Here is a 24,001-nt window from a genome sequence, read left to right as displayed (position 1 = left end):
TTTTATTCAGATTTTTCTTTTTTATTTCCCTTTGTGCTGGTTTTGCTGTTTGTCTTCTTACTGTTTTGGCGTCTTCTCGTGAAGTTTGGAGGACGAGCCGACCGTGGGAACGTGACTCAGCTCGCGGCTGATGATCGCCTGGGTGACGTCGTCCTTCCAGGTCAGACCTGCGCAGCCAAGAGAATACTCCAATGTTACGCAGCCTCTTTTGTCTGACTTTTTTATCAGTGTGGAAGAGACTCACCTTGCACCATCAGATCTTTGAGGACTTCCTGCAGCTTGTGCAAGACAGGGACAGACACCTGGTACTGGACGGGCTCCTGGTGAGGAGCCCGGCACTGTCCGAACAAACCGTCTGCACGGGAGGACAGCAACAAGTTAGTTTCTTCAACAAGTCAGTGACTTTATCGAGCAGGCGTAGATGTAAACCAAACATTAAAAAAAATCTTCTTCCTCAAAGAAGTTTTTCACTGCTGGTCTTTTCATAAACTAGGACGTCTCTGCAGAAGAAAGACACAATACTTTTGAAATTGGTGCCACATGACCAAAAAAGAAAATAAGAAAAAGAGAAGATCTACACCAGGCATGTCAAACTGGTCCACAGGGGGGCCGGTGTGGCTGCAGGTTTTTGTGCCAACCAACCAAGAGCACACAGTTTGACCAATCAACTGTCTGAAGACGGAGATCAGTTGATTAAATGAGTCAAGTCTGGTGTGCTGCTACTTGGTTGGAAACAAAACCTGCAGCCACACCGGCCCCCCTGTGGACCAGTTTGACATGCCTGATCTACACAATTAGCACAGTTTGACATGTTTCAAACGCCTCCCCTTCTGTTTCTGGGCTACGGGCCAGAAAAGTGATTTTTCAGAACATTACGATGTCACAGTGAAGTTGACCTTTTGGCAAAAAAATATGTTTATTTAAAACCAGACTGCATTAAAAAAACATCTTTAATTCTGAATATTCTAGTAGAAAACATTTAATTCCAGACTGCAATTGAAAAACTGCCCATTCTGTGTCCTTGATACTCTGTAATCATTAATATTTTAATAAAATCTGTCCTCATCTGTACTCACATCTGTAATCTTGAATATTTTTGTTCAAATAAATTTAATTCCAGACTTGGATTAGAAAAAAGCAAACTGTGTGTCCTTAGACATCTGTACTCTTGAATATCTTAGTCAAACAAATTTAATTTTGGACGGCATTTAACAAGAATAGCCAATTTTGTCCTTAAATGTGTAATTTTAAATCATTTTGTAAAGTCTTCATAGACTGCATTTGAAAAAAAGCCAATTGCGTGTCCTCAAACACCTGTAACCTTGAATAATTTGGTAAAATAAATTCAATTCACTGCATTAGAAAAACAGCTAATGTTGTGTTATTTAACATCTATAATCTTGAATAATTTAGTAAATTTTTTAAAATTCTAACCACAATCGTGTAATCGTGATTAATTTTGTAAAATAAACTGAATTCCAGACTACATTAAAGAAACAGCAAATGTTTATGTCCTTAGATATCTTTAATCTTGAATAATTTAGTGAAATACATGTAATTTTAGACTGCATATAAAAAGAACGAGCAATTTTGTATCCTCAAACATCTGTAATCCTGAATATTTTCGTAAAATAAATTCAATTGCCTACTACATTTGAAAAAAAAAAAACAGGAAACATCTGCAATCTCAAATATTTTAGTAAAATAAATTTAATTCCAGACTGCTTTAAAAAATGGACCGAAAAAGTTTCAGTTTCTAAAACATCTGTAATCTGTGTGAAACGCTGATAATGAGCAAAAGAAATACATTCAAAACGACACTAATGAAAGAACCGATTTTGTGTCCTTAAACCAACGTTTCACAGCTTTAAACGGCTGATTATATTTGGTTCAAGTCGATTTTTAGTTTGTGCACTAAAACATTTTCAGTCTGTGTTTAATCTGGAATGTTTGAGTGATGAAATTTAAACCCAGCAGACGTAGCATCTCCATTTCAGTCTGTGCTGAGTCTGAGTCATCATCTGAATGTTTGAATGTGTGTGTGTGTGTGTGTGTGTGTGTGTGTGTGTGTGTGTGTGTGTGTGTGTGTGTGTGTAAAAAATGATGAGTTTCTTGATGAAGTTCATCACAGCGGTGAAAAGGTGGACAGAAGGACACAAAGAGAGACAGATACGGGGTGAAAGAGACAAAAGATGGAGAGACGAGCCAGAGTGCAACGTAAACAAGGTCCCCCTCCGTCAGCCGCTCTCTGCCAATCGCTGCTCCTCCCGGCCGTCTCTATGACAACAGTGACATCACTTGCCTGATGACGGTGTGTCTCCCTCGTGTGTGTGTGTGTGTGTGTTTGTTTGATGAGAGATGGAGGGAGGCAGAGGTGATGACTCACCACAGCCCACGTTCACACACACACACACACACACACACACACATAATGTGCTTCACTATATGTGTGTGTGTGAGTGTGTGTAGTTGAGTGTGTATTTGCAGGCAAGTACTTATTTGTGTATGTTTGTGTGCACGTGCATAAATGTGTTGCACATTTGTTAAAATATAAAGTGTTGATGTATGCCTTTGTGTGTGTGCGTGTGTGTGTGTGTGTGTGTGCTCTCCTGTGTGTGTGTGTGTTGTGTACATGTGTGTCCTCTTGCATTTTTGTACATTGTGTCCATATTCATGTTTAAATTGTGTGTTTTTCCTGCTTGTTTCTTCAGTGAATGTCAGCTAAAATAATCCAGCTTCATTTTGGTGAAAAAAAAAGAATCTTAAAATATTATTCAGATTATAGCTGGATATGTGTCTGTTTTTTACGGTAGGTATATAAATGTTTATTTGCGTCATATTCAGGCACCAGTTTCACCGCAGGGCTTCACAATGATTTTCTTACTGATTTTCTGACCTTATAAATTGAAGCTATGGAGCCTGAGGAGGTAAAATGATCAACTATTTAATATTAAAAAGGTGATGTTTACAGAAAAAATATTGTATTTATTATCAATCCTTGTGTTTGGCCCCGAACAGGCAGTATCTGGGGTTTATGCTGCCAAGAATTTGGAAAAAGGATATGAAACATGATATAGGGGCTACCAATCAATGTATTGCAAGAGCTTCTTTTTTTTTGCAATTAGTAATCCTATAAGAAATAACCATTGCCAGAAGCTTTTTTTCAGGCTATTTGTCTATCTGTTCATCCCTATGTTCATCCGTCATCCATTCTTTTTCAAAGGAGTTTGGGAACGGGAATTTCTTCATATTTGGTGCAATTGTCCATTTGGACTCAACAATTAACTTATTTTAAAGACACAAACAATAGACATAACATAAAACAATAAATTAGCTTTTTTTTCCAAATGCAATCTAGAATAAATACTATCATATTAAACATTACAGATGTTTCAAGACAAAATGGGCTGTTTTTTTTCAATGCAGCCTGGAATAAGACATAGTTTACTAAAATATCCAAGATTACAGATGTTTGAGCTTACAAAATGAGAAGTATTATTTTTTAAATAAAGTCTGGACTCAAATTTATTTTGCTGAAATATTTAGGATTAGAGATGTTGATGACAAAGGCGGTTCTTTGAATTCAGTCTGGAATTAAATAAATTTTGCAAAAACATTCAAAATTAGAGACATGTAAGGATAAAAAAAAGGCTGTTTTTTAAATGCAGTCTGGAATTTTATTTATGTTACAAAATTATTCAATCACTTTTACACAGATTACAGATGTTTCCACCTATAAAATGTATAGTAATGTAATGTAAAATGTGATTGCATGCAGTCTGAAATCCGACCTGCTACTTTCTCTGCAACGCACTCTCATTCTTGCATTTCAGCACATGCACTTCCTGTGAGCGTCATCAAACACTCGTGTCACGACTCTCGTGTTCCCTAAATGTTCTCATCTCTTGAACAAAACATCCTCGAGACAGACACAGAAACCATCAATAGTTCAGCTGTCTCTGAGGGACGAGACACACAGGTACACGCTCACGCACGTGCACGCTCTCCAACAACATCCTAACCACGTTTGAAGAGGCAGGAAGGAAGCAGGGAACCCACTGAGGGATCATAGACGACCCTGTTCACGGCAGGCTGAGCCGTCGCTCCTGACTGTGTGATGGACAGAGGACACGTCACAGCTTCCTGAAGCATGTCTGCTGGAGCCTGCTGGGATCGCTCACTATTGGCTGATTTACTATTCTGGTCACGCTGCGTTCAGGGTACCGTGAATACGAGCTTTCCACTGGGTAAGAAAGTGTCGTCAGCCTCCCAGAGGAGGACATGTGAGAAGTTTTAATTTGGCTTCATTAATGTGTGAAAAGAGAGAAGTGCACGGATTATTTTACCCAAATCGCAAAAAGTCCACAAAAAACCTTGTGAGGGACTGTGCGTTATTCATTGGAGGAGAGGGGGTGGTGCAAAAAGGGGGAGGCATGTCAAATAATTCATTAAGCACTGGCGACGCAGTCAAGTTTAGTTTTCTTTGTTTTAATTTTGGCTTAAGGATACTTTGTTCATTTTTTTTTTCTTTAAATAAAATAAATAATTGTTTTTTGTCTCAAACTTTGGGGTTATTTTTGAAAAAAAAAAATTGGCATATTTCTTTTCTTCAAAATATTTTGGCAATTTTTAGTTTTTAACTTTTGTTGATTTTTTTAAAAGACCCTTTTGGGGAAAAAAAAACATTTTCACATTTTTCATTTTTTATTTTTTCAAAACTGATTTTTAAAGAAAACATGGCTTCCACATTTGGGCGCGTGCTAAAATAAAAATTACCAAAATTACACTATTTATCTCAGGCAGATAAACACGTAACATATTGAAATTAGTGTTAGATTTTTACAGATGCCACACCAAAAGTCTGTTCTCTGTTTCCTGCTCTAAATGCAGTCTCCTTCCTTCAGCCATGTCCTTTTTTTTTACATAGCAGGTGTCACTTTCTCACATGTTGGCACAAAAATCTTGATAAAGCCAGTTTGTGAAGGAAAAGTAAAACAGGAAAACTCACCATCGGTGCACAGCTGATCCCTCAGACAGAGCTTCTTTTCAAACAAACAACCTGCAGACACAAAAACAAGAAATTAAAAAGAAGCTGTGAAAACCCCAAAAACAACCAGTGTTCTTAGACGTGTGTTCAGATCATCTATTTTAACGTCAAACTTATTTGACTGATTTAAACACCTCTTTGTCAAATTACAAGCAGAAAGAGACATTAGGAATAAATGTAACCTTTTATTCTGTAAAATACTGTAACATTAGTCATAAAAAATTCATTACAGGACACACAAAAAAGACAGAAATTACTTGGGGAAACCCCAAATCATATCCAGCAGCTACACAGGATGTCGTGTTGTCTTGTGTTTCTAAGTGACAGGACGATACGTGTATCTTACAGTTGACCTTTTCCGGCTCCTAATCTGTTGCAAGGCCGTAAACAGCAGCAGATGTGAAGCTCCGCTCTGTTTATTCTCGCCTGTTTGCGTTGTGTTTCCATTAAATGTTTTATGTAACACGTTTTATTCTCACAGAGTACACGTCGTCCTGCTGTACACGCCGTCATCTCAGCTGTGTGAACACACTTTCATTCCCATTTTTAATTATTGGTACAAAGGGTGCAGCAGGTTTTGTCTGTGAGTGAGTTTTGAAGCTTAATTTCACCCAAAAAAAAGTTTTTCTTTAAAGATTTTTGGCAATTATTTCTTCTTTTTCTTTTAAATTTATTTGATGATTTTAAAAATGTTACTTTTTTTGTCTTTAACACTTTTTCACAAGGGTTGTTTTTCTTAGAAATGCTTTATATTTTACCCTTTCAATTATTTTGGTAATTTTTTTCTTTTAAATTTTTGGCAATTTTTTGTGGCTAAAAATTGTTAAAGTTTTATATACAATTTTAAATATGTAACTCTAATAATTATACTGTATTATGCATAGTTAATTCTTCTCAGCAGTTGCTTATTCCCTTTTTTCCATGTTTTTGAAAGAAATCTCATCAATTCAATCAAGATTCAAAGGTTTTATACTTTTGAAAGGCGTCTGAAAGCAGCACAAGAAAAATTTCCACCCATCCATCCATCCGTTCATTCATCCATCCATCCATCGCCGCCTCCGTCCAAACTCCACATGATGACTAATCTCTGCTCCATCCTCTCTCCTCCGCCGCCCACACATCCCTCCCTTCTCATTTCTCTGTCGCTCCTCCTCCTCTTCTCTGTTGGACTGTGCGTCTCCAGGAGATAATCATCATGTTCCACTCGTCCTGCAGTCTGTCCATCACTGCCACTCACCTCTTTAATTCACATTATCAACTAATTACAAGAAGTTTTCGTGTAATTGAGAATCTAATGAGCAGACTGATGGATGCACTGAAAATATGTTAATCCTGATCAGTTAGTTTTAGCCAGAATTCAGATCCTTACCTAAAAGCAGGGCTGTAGAGCTGGTCAATAGAAAGATATTATATCGTATGGAGATATGAGACTATATAGCACCTTAGATACTGGATATTATTATACCTTAATTTTATCTCTATTTTTCCTGGTTTTAAAGGTTGCACTACAGTTAAGTGATGTACTTTTCTGAACTTATCAGACAGTTCTACTTGTTTTTCTTGTTTGTCTGCTTGTTTTCCTTTCTTTTCCTTTTCATTTTTTGTTTGTTAGTTTGTTTGGTTATTTAATCTTAATCTTCTTGTAATTTCTAATTTCATCTTTTTTTCTGTTTTTTTCTGGTCATGTAGCATATATTTCAAAAGTATTTGTATCTTCCTACTTCAAAGACGACCTAATTTTATAAAAAGACAATCTCTCCAGCAGTGAAATGCTTCATTAAATTTCTTGTCTTCAAATGCCTTCTGTTACTTTTTAACTGGAGTTAACATTTGTGTGCATGGCATTTAATACATTGTTAACACTTTGAAACCTGAGCAAAGTGGTTTAATTACTTTTGAAAAATGTGGAGAGAAGGGATGAGCTTAACTTTACAAGTTATGACACAAAAAATAGCCAGAGCTTAATTTAAAGGTACAAGAAATTAACCTGAAAATAAGCAAAAGAAGTAAAAAACAGTATACCAATTTTCAGTTCATTTTTTGTCACCTTTTACTAATTTCTTGCAATTTGTGAAACATGTCTTGCCCATTGCCTTCTTCCCATGTTTTTGAAAGACATCAAGACAGTTTATTCAGGTTTCACAGGGTTAAACTTCAGCTCCAGACTGATCAGTGTGAGTCTTAATGAAGTTTAAAGGTTACCTGAGCAGAGGAGGGTAAGGACCCTGTTGCCTTTGCTGCCAGTCAGCAGCACAGAGCACAGGTTTCATCTGGCTGACTCATTCCACCTTAAAAAACGTCTGTCAGCCTGCAGACCAGAGGGCGAGCTCACACTCACACAGCAGCAGCCACAAATGCCAGCAGCACCATTATGGAAATGACACTGGATCCAATCTGGCAGGCGGTTAATGGACAATAAAAGCACAGAGACACTGATGATGACGATGATGGGAGGCTCGAGTTCAGTTTTGGAGGTGATGATGAGTCAGCCTGATTTTCTTAATATAACCTTTTCCACATAAAACACATATTTTTTAAATGCCGGATATCTGCAGACACAAACAGCGAAAGAAAAACTGCAAACCAAAGTGATGTTCTTTGCTTAGTTGTTCTTAGTTTGTTCAGATTTGTGCTTAAAGCCAAATCTGTTCCCCCGTTTCATCTGCTACTGAATACCAGTGTGACTCATCCTGCTAACATTAAAGATACAGTTTCCGGTTCTGTTTATGTGTTGATCACAACTAGATCTCGGGTCTGAAACTCCAAAATGACCAGTTTGAGATTTTCTGATCGGCCACTTAAGATTTGATTATAGGTTAGACAACTAAAAGCACTTCATCCAATCTGCAGAAAAAAAGGGTTGACATTGTATGCTTCTGCAAACCACAAATAAAAGAAAATGCCCTAATATTGCAGAAACATTTCTAATATTCAAGAAATGTCCTAAGATCCTTGTTACATCCTAAAATCTTGAAAATGTACTAAAATCAGAGAAACGTTTTAAATGCTAAAAAATGTATGGCACTGCTGTGACTGGCAGGGTAACATAGCTTCTGAAAGGCTTCTGAATGCAGCACAAGAAAACTGAAGTCGATCCTTTAAAGGATTTATCTTTAATAGCTGACAATAGCCCCAAAGAAAAGCAAGTCAAGTATCTAAAACAATTTTTTAAAAAATACCCAATTTGGGGGTACAATTTCAGGACAAAAATGGTAATGTCTCAGTAAACAAAAAAGGAAAAAAAAGTCTTTAGTGGTGCTATCCTGGCAGAAAATGCAGCGATGTCTCAGTAAAAACAAACTCTTAAAAAAAGCTGCTGGAAACATAGCAATGACTCCCTGAATCACGTCTGGTTTTCTGGTGCGTTGGTCTGCAGCTTGGCAGGCGTCTCACTTACAACAGCAAATATGTTGATTTTGTTTAGATTATGAACTTTAGATTTTTAATCCTCCTCTTTTATGAATTAATGTTTTGCTCTTTTGTTTGAGTTGAAACCTTGAGAAGTCCAAACATGACGTGATGAAGGAATGAATTACCTTCAAAATATTCCCTAACGTCTCCTTTAAATAATGACATAAGGAAACATCCTTCAGCTTTAATCTTCTTGGCTATGGTCCTGCTCAGACAGAGCCACACCTTCCCAGAAAACAAAATGGAGCTGCTGCTGTGGTAACCCCCGAAACTCTCTCTCTCTCGGTCGTTAGTTCTGGAGAGGGAAGTTTGTGAGTGAATCAGAAAGAGAAAATCTGGAGGGGTTTCCCCTTGAGAAAACCTGCTACTGGCTAGAACCACAAACCACTGACTCTGAGTTGAGTCATTTTCAGTTTATTTTTGTTTTTTCTGGTAAAATTAAATCAGACCAGAGAGCTGATTGTTGAGTCAGTCTCCATCACTCACTGGATAAAAACACTTTTCACTTTGTTTACTTTAAATTAAATTAACTTTACTGCAAAAAAAAAAAAATCTCATTGAGCCTCTACAGTCTCTTCTCTATTGGTCGCTGTCCCTGGTCCTGAAGCACTCAAGCTGTTCTCTGTCCATGGTGCTGAAACACTCGGGCCATTCTCTGTCAATTTTGTTGAAACACTTAAGCTGTTCTCTGTTCTAGTGCTGAAACACTTTGACTGATGATGTTAAAATGCTCTGGTCGTTTGCTTTCCATGGTGCTAAAATGCTCAACTTGTTTGCTGTCACAGGTGCTGAAGCTCTTATGCTGGTCACTGCTCGTGGTGCTGAAACACTCAGGCTGCTCACTGTTAATGATGCTCACACACTCCGGCACAGAGGGGATTTGGGTAAACCACTGTCCGTGGTGCTGAAACACTCAGGTTGTCTGGTCGCTGTCCGTGGTACTGAAACACTCAGTCTTGTAGCTGGTACTGGTACTGAAACACTTGAGTTAGTTGCTCTCCGTGGTGCTGAAACACTCAGACTAGTCGCTCTCCGTGGTGCTGCAACACTGTAGCTTGTTTAGAGCCTCATGGCGACAGGAAGCCATTGTTGTAAGTGTGAGCAGCAGAGCTGAGGAGGCAGCTATGAGTCATACCTGTAATGTCCTGTTATGTTGCTAGAATATTTCTGCAGGCATTTATAGTTTTATAATATTTTCTTTTAAAATTTGAAAACAAAAATGTATTGTCTGCATTGTTTTTTTTTTCTTTGAATCTATCTGTTTGGCAAACATCAACCCCTCCTAATGATTATGTCCAACAGTGAAATGTCATTATCAATAGTCTTTAGTTTTGTTATGTGCTGTTGCCTTCATCTTGTATCATTTTATTAGCTGCAGGAAATTGTGCATTTTGTTTTCAGTCATGGCAACCCTTATTTTAAAGCCTACTGCAAACCCACTTTATACCTCCTCTGCATTTTATTGGTACAAACATGCTTTTATCACTTTATGACACACAATAAACCTGTGGGATCCCCACTACCTATATAAGGACTATATCTTCCCTCCTTTAAAATAAAATAACTGCTGTTTGTGTCTCTTTTCATTAATTTTGTTTGTCGATTTTGCTTGATTGTGTCTCTTTGGGTTCATTTCATGTCTTTCTTTTGTGAGATAATTTTGTCTGTTTATGTGGGTTTTGTGTGTCTTTTTGGATGTTTTGTGTCTCTCTTGGTTGATTTTGTGCCTTCTTGTAGTGTCGGGTGGCTCAGTGGATAAAGCAGGCGGCCCATATATGAAGGCTGTGTCCTTGCCAGAGTGGCCGTAGGTTCAAAATCCTCCCTCAAAATGCCTTCTTTAGTCATATTACAATCTTAAACTCTTTGAGGTGTCTTATTAAGTAATTTTGGTTCAGGTAACTTCGTGTGTGTGTGTGGGGGGGGGGGTAAACACTGCATGGCTTTTTTGTTGGTTATATTTCATCACTGCTGCAGCTTTTAGCTGACTTTTTATTTTATGATCAAAACAAACCAAACCATCTCTCTGTGGCCGCATGTCTCAGCAGGGTCTCTCCCTCTCCTTCCTGCTGTTTGCTTGTTTGTTTGCTGTCGTTGTTACAGACAGAACAACAAAATGAATCATTCGGGAAGCCAGACACATCCGAGCTGACCCACGGTCAGAGCATTTGTGTCAGTGACGCAATTTAGCACCAATGTAAACAGATGAGTCGAGCAGAGCTGGAAATGCAACCAATATAAGATGAAGCTTGGATCGCTCTTAATTTTCTACACTTGCTGCACAAAAGGGGAAATTCATCGTGCATTTTATTGAGATGTTACGCAAAATTAAAACTAATAAAAGGGTTGTGATATTTAAGAGCAACACTTAAGTTTAGCGCAGAAAATACGGTGAGATCGAGCAACTTAATTTTCCAGTAATTTTAGATAAATACGGACAAAATCTCACAGGAAAAAAATGTAGTTTTTTGAATATCTAAGAAAATGTTATAAAGAAGGGACATAAAGTGCTATGGTGTCACTCCAAACTCGCTGCTAAGTAAAACAGTTTCTATAGGAACACTGCAACAGCGACTCATCGGGGAAGTCGTGATTTACGCGCCGCCCTGCCACCTGGAGCAGCCAGTTCATTAAAAGGGAAGTGCATCAGTCTCCATCTGAAGCGTCCTTACCGTGTCGGGTGGCCGCGTAGAGCCGGCAGGAGGCGGTGAGGAGGAGGCACAGAGCTGCCCAGAGCCGCGGAGACCCCATGGTACATCCAACATCCACCGGAGCGACAAGGGGAGAGCGGCCGCTGCTGCTGCGCTTCTACCAGCTCTCCATCTCTGGCGAGAGGCTGCTGCTGCTTCTGCTGCTGCTGCTGCACAGGGCTGAGGGAGAGAGGAAGTGTGTGAGCGTGAGCGTGTGCGTGTGCGTGTGTGTGTGTGAGAAAGAGAGAGAGAGAGAGGGTTGGTCCACAGAAGGCCCCACACTGCAAGAAATATTTACAGACTATAGAGCTCAGCAAATAAAAAAACTGCTCACCAGGGGCGCCCCCAGAAATTTTTCATAGAAGGGGCCGGATGGGGCCTCTGAAAAACTTGGGGTGGCTTCTTGTGTATCTTTGAAGTCATTCTCTGTGTCTTGGTGGTCATTTTGTGTCTCTATTTAGTTTGTTCGTCTTTTTGTGTCTCAGAGGTATTTTGTGTCTTTGTGGTCGTCATGTGTCTCTATTTAGTTTGTCTTGTTTTGTCGTTTTGTAACTCTTAGAGGTATTTTGTGTGTCTTTTTAGTATTTTGTGCCTGTTTGTAGTTACTTTGTATCTCTTTCTTCGTCATTTTGGTGTTTTTTTTTACATTCTTCTCTTCAAAGTCATTTTGTGTTTCTGTAGTCGTTTTGTGTCTCTTGGTGGTCATTTTGTGTGCTTTTGTCATAGTGTTGTAGGTAGGCATACTGCTAAACTTTGTTTATTTAAGTTAATTTTTAACTTTTATTTTTAGGGAGCACATTGACAGTAAGGAATTAAATATTTACCTGGAACAAGCCTCAACATGAGAGGTCAGGGGACCCCTTTGAAAATGTCCATCCATCAATTTCAGCACTTTTTTTGGGGTCAATACTTGTTTATTTTTGCTTTACTTTCTTTTTTCCCTTTTTTTCAGGTAATTTTCAAGTAACTTTAATTTCTTGCCAGTTTTTAAATCATGTCTTGTTAAGATGCTCATTGCCTTCTCCCTGTGTCAAACCAAAATGCTCATGTTTCAAAGGGTTAATAGATCAATACAACTGAATCAAACATAGGGGGGATGGAAAGATTTAAGATACAAGATATAACTTTTACAGCATTTTGGGACAAAAAGGCTTGTTTTCTGCAGGAAACCTCACTTACAGCTGAAGTAGGTCTTTAAATATCAAGGCACTCCATGACTACGGCTGTTTTGTCATATATTTTAAAAAATATATATTTTTACTGAATTGTGCAAGAGTTAAAGAGTTATATCTACACTTCTGACAGCCTCAATATTTTTGGCTTCAACCGAACCTGTGTTTACTGCAGGATTACTGGAGTGAATTCACTTATTTTTCTCTAATTGTGCAGTTGAGCTTTATTTTATGCTCAAATCATCCACTACTTTCTCAGATAAAGTGACCAAACACAAAGTTAAGTCCACATGACTGAAAACAAGCATTTCTTGCAGTGTGGAGGAGTTCCCATCTCCTGCCTCCTCACTCGCTGCATCATGACATGGATCAGAAGTCAGTCTCTTTCTGCCAAATAACCGTCCAGACACTTGGCACAGTGGCACATCTGGCTACTCACTGTGTTTCATTAAGACTGAGGAGGTGAAATTAAATTATATCTGCTTCTCCTGCAAGACGAAAGCTTCAGTATTCTCTGTTGTAAGTAACCAAACACAGACGAGGAACAGGAGAGAACACAAAATTGGAAAAAAGCTTTCAGTGTTTTATTATTTTCTAAATAATTTCATAAGAAAGATTGCTTGTGTACTGTCGTGTGTATTTGTGATTTTTTAAAATTGGGAGTTGATAACAGCATCCTAGGGATTATCAGTGAAACATGGTCTGCAACTGACAGGTTTTTAAGAAAAGATTTGTCATTTTCAGCATGAACGTGTGTTTAGATTGACACATTTTCTGTTTTTTTTTTCATGTTTTGAGGTTATCACATGTTGAAAATGACATCCTCTTTCACCACCAATTGCAGTTCTCGTCGGCTCTAGTCGACAACCAGCGCTCTCTTCACTGCGGGGAAGAACTCGAAGAAACCCTGCAGGAGGAAGCAGACGGGAAAAGGGAGTGTAGTTTTAAAAAAAAAAAAACAGAAGTCAAAATCAAAAGGATATGGAAAATATCATCAGAAAACAAAAAAATATCATCTTAAATGAAAACAAAGAACTCGTGACTCCTCAGGAGAAACTCTCGCTGAATATCTAATGCCTGAATCACTCAGAGAGACCTGACAAGAGACGTGACAAAAATCTCCATCTGTAGAAAACATGTGTGATGCACAAGTGCGAGTAAACACCGGCCGGGAAGAAGAGAGGAATGTTGCTGCTGTTCAAAACAAACATATTCTGTTTTTTTCTCGTTAGTGTGAACACAGTTTCCACAGAGCATTTCAACCAAGGCCTTAACAATTTTGCATAAAGCAGAGAGGGAAAACATTAGATCCTGCCTCAATCCAGTCCTCACACTGGACAAGCTGGAACCAGAGACTTTTAGGTAAAAAATGTTGCTGTTTTGATAATTTACTATTTTGGTTCACTCTTCCCAACAGTTCTGCAGTAAATCTTAACTCGATGAAGCTCTGTCAGAGGTGATGATTCAACTCTTTTATAAAATTATTATTCCATTTTTTTAAAAATCAGTGGGCCTGTGTTGGTGTGTAGCATAACAGCCAAACGACAGCTTTATAAATCAGCTTTAGTTCCTGGTTCACTGAACAAAGACAATATGTTTGTTTCTCAGGAGGGAGTTACCTTAAAGAGGGTGATGCTCTGCAGGACGCTGGAGGTGCAGCACATCTCTCTGATGGAGTGCATGGAGAGCATCGGCCCTCCGATGTCCATCACAGGGATGCCGAGGCGGGAGGCCAGGATGGGTCCGATGGTGGTTCCACAGGGGCTGTCGTTACGGACCATCACGTCCTGCAGGAGGGAGCATCACAGGTCAGTCACAAGGATAAAGGGTCCATCTACCGATGTTTGATTCCTAAAAAGCTGCTTGAAAACCAGTGACAGGTCTCTAAAAAAACCACAAAGGTTTGGTGCCAAAAAAACTCACAGAAAAACAGTGAAGGGTCCTGCTGAAAAACCTGCAGAAAAAAAGCCAAAAGGTCCCTACAAAGCATTCACAATTTGAGACTAATAACCTGCTGGAAAAACAGCAACAAGTCCCTAAAAATTACCCACTTAAGTGCCTAAACAGCTGCTGGAAAGTCAACGAAAACTAAAAAAAAAAACCAAAAACATAGAAAACAGTAAAATGTCTTAAAAAACACCCACAGTGAAAAAAAATGATGAAAAAAAGCATAAAGTCCCTAAAGAAATCCCAGGAAACAGCACAATATCCTGAAAAAATAAGGTTTGGGGCCTAAAAAAATCCCAGAAAAACGGTAGAAAGTCCCTAAAACTTACTCACATTTGGTGCTAAAAACTGTTGGAAAAACAAGTCAAATGATGCTATTGCCGAATGACTTCAGATATCTGCAGGATTCAGAATGCTACATTAAAGACACATTTTCTACAAAAATCAACTTTCTGAACTGCTGCTGAAGCTCCTCAACTATTGAAGCTCATCACTCGCAGTGATGCACACGATCTTTGTTTCATGACATTTCTGCAGACCTGGGAATGGAAACATATTTCCGGTCTTTCCCAGTCTGTTTTATAATTACTCTTAATGAAGCGCTCTTGTTTCTGTTCTTGAGTCTTTATTTATTTCACATGTGAATTCTTTCCTTTTCCTCTCTGTGTCGTCCTGGAGCGGCCGGCCGTGTTGCTAGGAGATCTGAGTTTGCTGCCGAGTGACTCAAGACACACAAGAAAAGAACTGAAGCACTGCTGAGCCTCTGTCTGCAAACAATTAACTTATAATCACACACACACACACACACACACACACACACACACACACACACACACACACACACACACACACACACACACACACACACAGTACCTGCAGAGGCACGGCGACCCGGCTGGCGATCTCTCTGACCACAGAGGCAGTGACGGCTGTCGTGGCATAACGCTGGTTATTGTTAAACTTAATCACTGGGCCCTAAAAGACAAATCACACAAATGTAAATGTTAATGTTAATGTTAGCTACATTTTATTATCATTCTTGATTATTATTATTATTATTATTATTATTATTATTATTATTATTATGTTATAATAAAATTATTAATGTATAATTATATTAAGATTATTTTAATACTATAATGACATTAACAATTAAATTATTACAAATTATTATTATTATTATTATTATTATTATTTAAATAATAATAATAATAAATAATGTAATAATAATAATGTATTATTATTGTTGTTGTAAAGAAAAAATACAGTATAACTGCAACCAATTTTTTTTCCTGTATTGATTTTGGCTCTATGTTTATGAAATAATTGAAAATACTGTTTAATGCCTCCTCTGGCTTTGTATTTGTGAAGTTAAAGCCAAATATTATTTTCTATTTTTACTTAAATAATATAGAAAAATGAGGAGTCTTAAACCGCAGGCAGCAATTGACAAGTAAAACTGCAAAGTGAAAGCATGTGGCAAAGTTCAGTCTAATAAATGTCTTTACAGTTACGTCCTTAAATGTAAACTGTAAAAAAACAATTAAAAAATACATTTGTGTCTTCGTACTTTTTCATTGTTTTAAATGAATGAACAAGCAGGTGTCTTCACCTTGTGGAAAGTAGGACGATGGTTCTCCTCATGCTTCTCCCTGAGAATAAAAACAAAAGGTTTGATAAAAAAAATTAAAAGTCAGCTTTTACAGTCTGAGATAAAGTGAGAATGGCTGCACCCTCCTTATATCGGATACAATGATTAAATGTAACTTCTCATTCCTAATTTGTCATGATTTTAGTTGGCTGATCTTTTTCTCTAATTTATTTTTATTTTAATGCACATTCCAAACTTTCATTTGACTGGATTTTGACTGAAACGATTCAGCAGTAAAACTACATTCATGTCCAATAAAACTAAAATTAAATGCAATCTTTCTACACTTAATGCTAAAATAACCGAGCATCTTCTGTGTGTTAATAGCAGAAATTGTGTGTGACACTGACGAGTAGTTGGGGTGCACGGCGTGCGCCATGTCGGCGCTGATCATGAAGGAGAGCGGCACAGCCTGCTGGAAGGCGGTGAGGCTGGAGGCGGAGGCGGAGAGGCGGCTGAGGATGAGCTCCGTCAGGTTGGACTGAGCACCCTGAGCGCTCTCTGATCCCACCTGCAGGAGAAACAACACGCTGTCATTGAAACTCGGAAAAAAATAGGTTTATTTTTATTTTCTTAGGTCAGAAAATGGTGGCAACATTTTAAAATGTCTTATTTTTTTGTTTCTCAAAGATTCCAAAACCCAGAAGATATCCAGTTCAGCACCGTAGTGAGACCATTTTTTTAAACTCACTGTATAAAATGACCTGTAGTGACCTCTGGGATAATCACAGCCTCGTGTGAATTAACTAGAGACCTCACAGAAGTGCTCGTCAGTCAGTGGTCAAAAAAATCTTACGGAAATCTCCAAAAAGTTTGACAACAAATTTTTTTCTCTGCTGTTCCTCAAAGGTTCCTCGTGGTATTTTGAAGGGATTTTGACCATTTTTATCAATTCTCGAGGGGTCAAAAAAATTAAATTTAGCATCAAATCTGTGTGACATATGGTACATACGGAGATCTCCCAAACGGGTTCACTTTCCGTCACACTCACCTCTTCGTTGTCGTACAGGGTGATCATGCGGATGTTGGGATCTGTGGCCAGAGAGTCTCCAGAGCAGGACTCCATCAGCCCCTGAGAGACAACAAAGATTTGGTCAACAAGAGCTCCTAAAAGCTACAAAAACGTCTGCTGAGATCAGACTTAGGTTTTTGTTCTTTTGTCTTTAAAAAAGACAAAAATACTCTCAACTCAATCAGATTTTTGTTTTCAGGACTTTAACAAAATGTAAAACAGCAGAGAGTCTCCTTTTCTGCACCACAGAGGACCTTATTTTTTAACAAAGACAGAGTGACGGTCCAAACAAGAAAACAGCATAAAGATCCAATAAAACAAAGAAAGCGATGTAAAGTCTGACCTGCAGGGCGCAGTAGCAGCTGTGGAGGTTGTCCAGACGAGGAGAGTAAATGAACTCCTCGTACACGCCTCCCAGCGCCTGCAGAGAGAAGAGAAGAAGGATATGAGCGAGCTTTAAATTGTGCCTTAAATACAAAATTTTAGAAGGAAATATTGTGCTTTAATATGGTACATTTTAAAGTCAATTCTGTGCTTTAAATTTCACATTTTAAAGTAAAACAGTGTGCTTTAAACTCCACATTTTTAAGCAAGTAATCTTTAACTTTAAATATGCTTTGAACTAAACATTTTGAAAGAAAATAATATGCTTTAATTTCATTTTGTAGAGGGAAGTAGCGTTTTGAAATTTCACAGTTTGTAAGGAAATAATGTGCTTTACATTTTATCCTTTAGAGGGAAATACTGTGCTTTAAGCTTCATGTTTTAGATGGTAATAACATTCCTTAAAATTCATACTCACTGTTTTGACAGGAATTCTATAAATCAAATTTTAGGTCTTTTAAAGGAAGTAATGTGCTATAAACTTTACATTTCCAAGGGATTCGTGCTTTAAATTTCACATTTTAGAGGAAAACGTTGTGCTTTGAATTTTAGGTTTGAGGGGGAAATAATGTGCTCTAAATTCCATCTTTGTATTTCGGAGGGAAATTGTTTTCTTTAAAAATTCAAAATTTAGAGGAAGATGTTCCTCAAAATGTCACATTTAGAGGGACACATGCTTTTAACTTTAAATGTTAGAGGAAATATTTTGCCTTAAAATGTCACATTTTAGATGTTAATAATGCTCCTTAAAATTCACATTTTCAAATTCAAATCCTCCTAAACTTCACATTTGGAATATGATCACGTTCATTTGTCCTCCACAATCATCCATTAAATAAAAGATTAAAAAATCAGCCTTGTTGCTTTAATCATAAATATCTGACGCTCTGCTGGGTGTCTGAGATCACTGCTGCCCCGGGGGGGGTTATCTGGTTATTACAGGCCACAGGAAGTCAACGGTTGACTTGCGGACTCACCGCAGGCTGAGTGTCGGCCAGACAGAGGTCAAAGTCCAGCAGGGCTTCAGGCTCGACGCCCAGCTCTGAACACAGCACCTTCACCAGCGCCGGGTGGTGCTTCTCCGCCTGAGGAGGGAACACACAACACTTCATCCTTCATTCAGAAATCAAGCACTTTGTTTTCCTCCCAGTTTTATCGTCTGAGAAAACTAGTCAGCTTTTTCATACTTATTTGATCATTTGTGCATGTTCCAAAAATGCTCTTTTATAAAACACAACTTTAAAGTGACAAGCACTTTTTAGAAAATTTGGCAAAAAAAAAAAAAAAAAGTTGGTGTTTGCTCCTTCCAAACAATCACTGCCATGGCAAACATAACAAATAAGACAAGAGAGTAAAGCCAACAGAGACGAGATGCCATGACGACAACAATGACATGATGATTGTTGTCGGTTACTGAAAAGACAGGTGCAGGTGCTGAACGTGTACCCTGAGGTAACGCTGGGTTTTACCGTGTTTGCAGCAGCAGCAGCTTCTCCGCTGGATGTACTGCCCGTCTCCAGCTCCTCCTGGACAGCAGTGGCAATGATGGGCACACTAACACACACACACACACACACACACAAGCACGCACGCACGCACGCACGCACGCACGCACACACACACACACACACACACACACACACACACACACACACGCACACACACACGCACGCACGCACGCACACAGGGCTGTATTTTTTATTTATTTTTTTTATTTTACTCCACTGCTAATCTTTTTTTAAAAACTAATAATTTCAACATGTTTGGCTTTATTTTATTATACAGGTTTGTGAAACTAAATTCCATGACTTTTCCAAAACTTTCATTGCACATTTAGGTTTCCAAAACTTTCCTAGGCCTGGAAATTGCAAATTCCATGTCTTCTCCAGGTTTTTCGTGGCCGTATGAACCCTGTGAATAATCCTCTTTAAATAAACTGCTGTGTTTTGATACTTACAGGTGGTTCTCCTTGTTGGGGCCGAAGCTGTCGTTGATGTCCCTCTGCAGGTGGATGGCCAGGTGAGGGATCCTGAGCAGAGGCCTGGACATGTGAAACAGCCGGTGAACCAGCCGGCCGTCACTCTGCAAGAGGACAACACACACACACAAATTCTCACAGACACACTTCACCAAAAAAATGAGTCAACGAGTCAAAACAGCTGGAGCATTTCCTGCTGCCAGAGAAGAAAGAAACTAACCGTAAAGGAGCTTTCAAACTGTCAGCAGTAACTTCTCTCCTAAATTCAGTGACTGGCTTTGGACATTAAAATAAAAATGCTTGCAGTTGAATCAAGAGTTAACTCCAGCATGTCGGCGCTGAAAACCTTCCAGGTGCTTCACTGCTCTTGTGATTGAGTTTTGGAGTTGTTTTTGAACATTTGGATAATCGATTATGGACATTTGTGAACCGAAGCAGAATCACCCGCATCTCACTGCATCTAATAATCGATCATTTTCCCCCACCCCCTGAGAAAAAGCAGTTTAATTGTAGTAAAACTACAGAATCAGTCCTGACCGTAATTATTCTAATAAAAATCATCCAGGTACCTTGACCATGACGCGGCCAGCGAGGGTCAGGTCACGGTCGAACCAGGTGTTCCAGATGCCACCGCCGTAGCACTCCACCCCGACCTGCAGACAGCCCTGCTTCGTCCTCTTGGACCTCGTCTTCACCTGAAACACGAACAGATAATCTCAACCTATAATTAAATAAACATCACAGCTGATTCACTGAAGGCTTCAAACCCTAAACGGAGCTCCTGAGTGCAGGTAAATTCTCATTTTTCAGATCTGAGGACATTACCTTTTATTCTATACCGTTTTTCCACATCTAAACCAGAGACACAACTTGCTTTTATTTGGGGCGACTTTTTAAAAATAACAGGAGGCCAGGGGGCCAATCACAGCAGCCCCACGTTTCCGGGAATTTAGGACATTTCACTGATTTTCGGATGTTTCTCGGATGTTCGAACATTTCTTGGATTTACGATGTTTCTTGGATATTAGGACATTAGTGTCTTAGCTAGGACCTCTGTTTGGGGGGTGAGGGGGATCCTCCACTGGCACTTTTTTGATCAACTAGCTCGATTTTGATGCTGTTTCATTCACTCTGGCACCTTATGTACAAAACCAATTTCCAGTGTGAATCACTTTATTTTTATTGTAAATTAAAGTCGGTCTTTGGGCCACCTGGCAGCCTATCAGGGGCCAGATTTGGCCCTCATGCTGGATGTTGAGTATCACTGATCTAATGTAGCAAACAGGAGGCTAAACACAAGCTCAAACACCAACAGTACAAACTGTTTTCTCCCTCATGCCTGTTGAGCTTCAGCCAAGAGGATTTTACAAACTGGTAGAGGAGTTTTCTGACTGTGATTGACAGGTGGGAGTGGGCGGGCTCTCACCCGGAGGCAGGGGCTGTCTGTGTGGGCGCCGATCATGGAGAAGCCGTTTCCTGGCAGGTAGAGTCCGCCCACAGCGAAGGCGATGAGGCTGGAGAAGTTCCTGGTCACAAAGTACTGAAGAGAGCCGAGGATGAGAGTTAAAAATCACCAATTATTCAACAAACTATGTGCAAATATTCCCGTAAACACCTAAAACTGCTTACAATGATTACACTGGCAGCTGGAAAGAGAAAAAACATTCAAAATGACTCAAAAAATCAAGTGACACTTTGCTCCCCTGAACTCAGACAGAAGACCATTAACCCCGACCGACCTTGCTGGACGGCTTGATGTCCCACTGCTCCGTCTCCTTCAGCTCGATGAAGCCGGCCTGCAGCAGACGCTGCTTACATTCTTCAATCACTGCAGGGATTTAAAGAAGAAGAAACAATGTTTTTGACCAACGCTTTAAGGCTGGGTAAATGGCTATTAAATGAATGTAATCTTGTTACCATTTATCATGACTTTGACACTGAAGGACTTAGAATGTGCCTTTGAAGCAATGTATTCTTTTTCTAAAAAACCTGGGCTGTTTTTTCTTTAAAAAGTTTTGGCAATTTTTACAAAAAAAAAAAAAAATCCTAATTTTTCATGAATTTCTTTTTTAAGAATTTGTTTTTTTCTTTAAAGATTGTATCTTTAAAGTATCTTTTTTTGAATATTTTTGGTAATTTTTTTTTTTTTTACTTTTGGTGATTTTTAAATAAAACATGCCTTCCAAAACCAAAGTTTGGAGGAAATAGTTTCTTTAAAAATCACTTAAAATGACACAATTTATCACAGCCAGAAACTGTAAAAACATATCATCATTGGATGTTTAAATCACGACAGTTCTTGAACACATCATGTGTTATTATACAGGTTTGTGAAACAAAATTCTAAGTATAATTATTTTTCCAAAAGTTTCCAGGCCTGAAAAAAAGCTATTTGCATATTCTATGACTTTTTCTGGTTATCCATGACTGGACAAACACTGTAAAGCCCTCTGAACTTCACTAAATTCAAGGAACCATTTCTTGATTTATAAAAAAACCCCAAAAAAAACAAGGAACAACAAATCAAATTAAAACTAAAATAACATATCAGGGTTTTTCTTCCATCACTGAACAGATGATTCTGCACACCGAGAATACATTCAGCACTTTAACATTGACAAAGTTTGCATTTCATTGCTTTCCTGCTCATTTCACGTGCACTTTGTGGGACCCCAGAGCTCATAGTTCAAAGGTTGGAGACATTATGAAACATAAGTTTCATCTGCAGACACTTAATCTTATCTGGAGCTCAAAAGTTAACCTGAATACGAATGCGTCTCGACTTGGCACCTTTTTAACGCTGACACATGCAAATCTCTTTGTTCTCACACTGGAGGACTTCATGATGAACTTCGTACCAGGCTCCAAACATCAGACTCTTATCAAACACGACCTTGTTACCTTGTCTGAACTATTGATCTCAAATGATGATAACTAAAGTATGTAATTATGTCAGCAGAAACCTCAAATTATAAAGAAAAATATTGCAATGGGATTTTGTCAAAGGGTTTTTTGGAAAAACAAATGATGACACAACCAGCAAGTTAAACAACAAATGCACAGTGATGTGACTCAAGTCAACAATAACCCCTGAAACTCGGCTGGACAGTCACTGGTCCCTGTATTTCAGCCATAGGTTGCTCGAATCCATTTGACCTCATTTTAAATTTTATTAGATATCCCAAACTTTCCAAAACTGGAAAATTGGGAATGTCCACCCAAATGTTGGTGAAATGTTACAAGTTCACTGACACAGTTTCATGTGAAAATGGCGCACTGGAGTGTAATAAAAATATGATTTCTTATTATCTATTAAACTTTCCAGCATTGCCCAAAAATGAAAAGCTCCTCGGTCACTGCGTTTGGTTCTCTGCAGCTCTGTTCTTATGATCATTGGCTGTTCGTGTTGTCAAAACATGGCTTGAATGCATACTATCGTCATTCTATCTCTTATTTCAATCGAGGAAAAGTTATATCGCGATTGATATCGTTATCATTTTATCACCAAGACCTATTTCTATGGATTTGATCAATGTACAGCTGAAACACAGGCCGGTGAACCGTCGAGCAGAGTTTAAGAGGTTAATGCAGCAGTATTATTAATCTAAAAATAACATTACATATTATAGTAAAACACTGAAAAGCACAATTTTACTGTATTGTACATACTTTTACTTCATTAAAGTTTTGAATGAAGCACTTTCGGTGGTATTGCAATATTTTCAAAGTGTAGTATTAGCACTTTAACTGAAGTAAAGGATCTGAAGACTTTTTCCAACAGTGTCAGCTTCATACTAAATGGGAGACTTTAGCTTTGTATGAAAAGCTCGACGGTAAAAGGATAATTCCGCAGCTTTTCTCGGACTTCACCGTGATATGGAGACGCTCCTTTGTTGACAAACTGCAGAAACTCTTTGGCTGCTGACTGCACGGCCTCTTTGGAGCTCTTCATGATGAAAGACTGAAAAAGAGCACAAAAAAAGAGCAAAAATGGAGAGAAAGTGCAAAAAATGACCAGGAATGAGACAGCAAAGCGCCAAGTTAGTTCCAACATCGGACACTAATCTCGAGATTTCACCCTGTATTTCTCTGCTGTTAGATATTTAACGACATCTTGACAACAATAACACAGAAATTATATCAAGTTAGTAAAACAACAAGCATTTAGCGCCCTAATTTTATGAATAAATATTTATTACAGCGCAAAACTGCCTGTCCGATAACGGAAGCACCAACACTTACTTAGCTAACCTTTGCTAGCTAACCTGCACGGGACAGCTCGAGCTCTCTGCCTCTTCTTCCTCGCTCCTCTTCCTCTGCGGGCCAAAGTCAAAGCAGCTCTCGGTGAGGGAGCAGCACCTCCACATACCGCGGCCACAATAAGCATTTTTATGGCTCTTACCTGCATTAATTGCACTTTGAGACTCTGATCTCCGGAGCTCCGGCTCACTAACAACAGGAAGGCTGAGGAAGAAGCAGCCGGTGTTTTTTTTCCACACAGCGCCACAGTGACACCCAGCGGCCAGGCGGCATAACTACAACATTTATGCTTTTCCACATTTTACGGAAAATTATTAATTTTACATAATTATTTTGTCTTGATTGGTGTCTAGATTATGTGTATTTATGTCTTTATTATTTCTGAACTTTATTTGCTATATTTTTATGTATAGCAAAACAAAACTCAGGGGGCAGAAGGGCCCAAAAGCTTG

General features: G+C 38.7%; 2 protein-coding genes across 8 annotated transcripts in view; both read right to left on the bottom strand.

Moving 5' to 3' along the window:
• The window catches only part of ptprnb (protein tyrosine phosphatase receptor type Nb), a 30,519-nt gene extending 19,144 nt beyond the window's left edge, over positions 1 to 11,375 (bottom strand). For 2 of the 3 annotated variants that reach the window (XM_088074239.1, XM_088074241.1), the window contains exons 1-4: positions 11,128 to 11,374; positions 5,009 to 5,059; positions 245 to 355; positions 62 to 167 (exon numbers count right to left, since the gene is read on the bottom strand). In XM_088074239.1, coding sequence (XP_087930365.1) covers positions 62 to 167; positions 245 to 355; positions 5,009 to 5,059; positions 11,128 to 11,206 — 347 coding nt within the window. In that variant the 5' untranslated portion in view covers positions 11,207 to 11,374. Of the gene's footprint in view, positions 1 to 61; positions 168 to 244; positions 356 to 5,008; positions 5,060 to 11,127 lie in introns of all 3 variants that reach the window. The other variant, XM_088074240.1, reaches the window with a different exon arrangement.
• Positions 11,376 to 12,879: 1,504 nt separating this feature from the next.
• LOC121966676 (aspartyl aminopeptidase-like) lies at positions 12,880 to 23,805 on the bottom strand. 5 transcript variants are annotated; one of them, XM_088074243.1, is made up of 16 exons: positions 23,692 to 23,763; positions 23,555 to 23,605; positions 23,160 to 23,250; positions 21,029 to 21,117; positions 20,716 to 20,829; positions 19,859 to 19,984; positions 19,269 to 19,393; positions 18,781 to 18,865; positions 18,289 to 18,396; positions 17,271 to 17,348; positions 16,907 to 16,987; positions 16,266 to 16,426; positions 15,877 to 15,916; positions 15,138 to 15,239; positions 13,937 to 14,104; positions 12,880 to 13,224 (listed from the first exon to the last, which is right to left on the bottom strand). In XM_088074243.1, exons 1-16 carry the CDS (start codon positions 23,695 to 23,697, stop codon positions 13,174 to 13,176), a joined length of 1,476 nt encoding a protein of 491 aa, XP_087930369.1. In that variant the 5' UTR covers positions 23,698 to 23,763; the 3' UTR covers positions 12,880 to 13,173. The 5 variants fall into 5 exon arrangements, with proteins under 5 accessions (XP_087930369.1, XP_087930372.1, XP_087930370.1 ...); XM_088074246.1 differs by having other exon boundaries at positions 23,541 to 23,605; positions 23,692 to 23,736; XM_088074244.1 differs by lacking the exon at positions 23,555 to 23,605 and having other exon boundaries at positions 23,692 to 23,805.
• Between the last annotated feature and the right edge of the window lie 196 nt (positions 23,806 to 24,001).

This window comes from Plectropomus leopardus, chromosome 24, assembly GCF_026936395.1.
Source record: "Plectropomus leopardus strain MGB_pleo_1.0 chromosome 24, ASM2693639v1, whole genome shotgun sequence".
Classification (NCBI taxonomy): Eukaryota; Metazoa; Chordata; class Actinopteri; order Perciformes; family Serranidae; genus Plectropomus; species Plectropomus leopardus.
This window is presented reverse-complemented; position numbering and strand designations above follow the sequence as displayed.